The 1,842-nt window shown below is 38.0% G+C and overlaps 1 protein-coding gene across 4 annotated transcripts in view; it reads left to right on the forward strand.

Annotated features, from left to right (window-relative positions):
* The window catches only part of LOC122083434 (protein CELLULOSE SYNTHASE INTERACTIVE 3-like), a 21,145-nt gene extending 19,303 nt beyond the window's left edge, over nt 1-1,842 (forward strand). For all 4 annotated transcript variants that reach the window (XM_042651243.1, XM_042651242.1, XM_042651239.1 and 1 more), the window contains 3 exons: nt 451-905; nt 1,274-1,390; nt 1,485-1,842. In XM_042651243.1, the coding sequence (XP_042507177.1) occupies nt 451-905; nt 1,274-1,390; nt 1,485-1,646 (734 nt within the window). In that variant the 3' untranslated portion in view covers nt 1,647-1,842. The remainder of the gene's footprint in view (nt 1-450; nt 906-1,273; nt 1,391-1,484) is intronic.

Below are 1,842 nucleotides of genomic sequence, written 5' to 3' on the forward strand. Positions count from 1 at the left end.
CAATTTTCTGGTTCTAAGTCTACTGGCCAGTTTTAGATTCTCACTCTTAGGATGATAGGTTTTCATAAATCATTGCAAACCATATACGGTGCTTTCACTTGGTGAGGACATAAGAGATCTTTAGACCTGAGTAATTACCTTTGTACTGACATTGCTAAGTGGACTATGTCGCATGTTTTGGAATTATGATATCTATCCTGTAAATTATAGTGGCATCAAGTAATCATCTATAATGTTCACATGCTTTCCAAAAGAAGCACATCAGGTGTCAAATTTGGTTATGGGAATCTTTGGACCTAATCTTGGAAAAACATGAAAGATTTCAAGCTGTGAACCATGAATTCCAGATTGAACAAACAGGCCTGATCTGGTGTTTTATTTTTCTCTTTAACTAATCATCTTTTTCTTGGTTTAACTATTGGATTGGTGGTGGAAACTATTGACTTGCAGCTGCATTGGAGAAAGAGATGTGGTCCACTGAAACTATCAATGTGGAGGTCCTGAGAACCATAAATGTGATATTCAGCAACTTCTCTAAGCTCCACGTCTCAGAAGCAGCTACCCTTATTATCCCACATTTAATAGGAGCACTGAAAGCTGGAAATGAGGTTGCCCAAGAATCTGTATTGGACACCTTATGCTTGTTAAAACAGTCATGGTCAACCATGCCAATAGATATTGCCAAAGCTCAAGCTATGATTGCTGCTGAAGCAATTCCAATTCTACAATTGTTGATGAAAACTTGCCCACCAAGTTTCCATGAAAGAGCAGACAGCCTGTTACATTGCTTGCCTGGATGTTTGACAGTCACCATAATGCGTGGAAACAACTTGAAACAGACCATGGGAAGCACAAATGCCTTCTGTCGATTGACCATAGGAAATGGTCCACCACGGCAGACAAAGGTAAGAGTGCCAGAGCACACCTAACAGTAGTGAGTAGTGACTGATAATAGAAAAATGTCAAGATATGTCTACTTTATCTATACATGAATTACTTTAGTCAAAATTTTTTTGAATTCCAAAATATATTCATCAAACTACATTGCAAGATTATTTTTCTTAAAAAAAAAAAAAAAAAAGGGCTCTTGATGATGCCCCAGAAAGCCCAAGCCATAATTTTTTTTCCAAGTAGGTCATGTTTTAATTCTTAAACATGGTGGCTTTTCAGAAGTATCAGCGTCATTTTTCAAAGATTCTAATTATGGTATTGAATTCCTCCATCAGCATTTTAAGTTATGGTTCTCATAGGAGGATCATTTATATATTTTCAGGTTGTGAGCCACAATACTTGTCCTGAATGGAAAGAAGGGTTTACGTGGGCATTTGATGTACCTCCGAAGGGACAAAAGCTTCACATCCTCTGCAAAAACAAAAATACGTTTGGGAAGGTAGGTAGCCTTGTAGATTCTTTTTTGTTTCTTGATCCTCTTAATCTTGGTCATTTTCTTACTGTTTTGGATGCGATGGTGGTGTGCCTTGTAGACAACTCTTGGGAAAGTGACCATCCAAATAGATAAAGTTGTGACAGAGGGTGTTTATAGTGGGTTCTTCAGCCTCAATCATGACAGCAGCAAGGATGGATCTTCTAGAACACTAGAAATCGAGATCATGTGGTCCAATAGGATATCAAATGAGAGCATGTAAATGGGTAGTCGGCATATTTCTATTTATACACTCTAGATGCACAAAGTCAGTGATAATCAACCAGGCTTCTCAAGAAGCTGAGCAATGTGGGATGTAATAATTGGTATTGATCCCTGTGTTGTAGGTTGGTTGGTTTTCTTGTAATTATCTTTCAGTGAGGTCCAGTTTTGTAGCATGAAAAGTTACGTTGCTGGGA

Source organism: Macadamia integrifolia, chromosome 7 (genome assembly GCF_013358625.1).
Source record: "Macadamia integrifolia cultivar HAES 741 chromosome 7, SCU_Mint_v3, whole genome shotgun sequence".
In the NCBI taxonomy this organism is placed as follows: domain Eukaryota; kingdom Viridiplantae; phylum Streptophyta; class Magnoliopsida; order Proteales; family Proteaceae; genus Macadamia; species Macadamia integrifolia.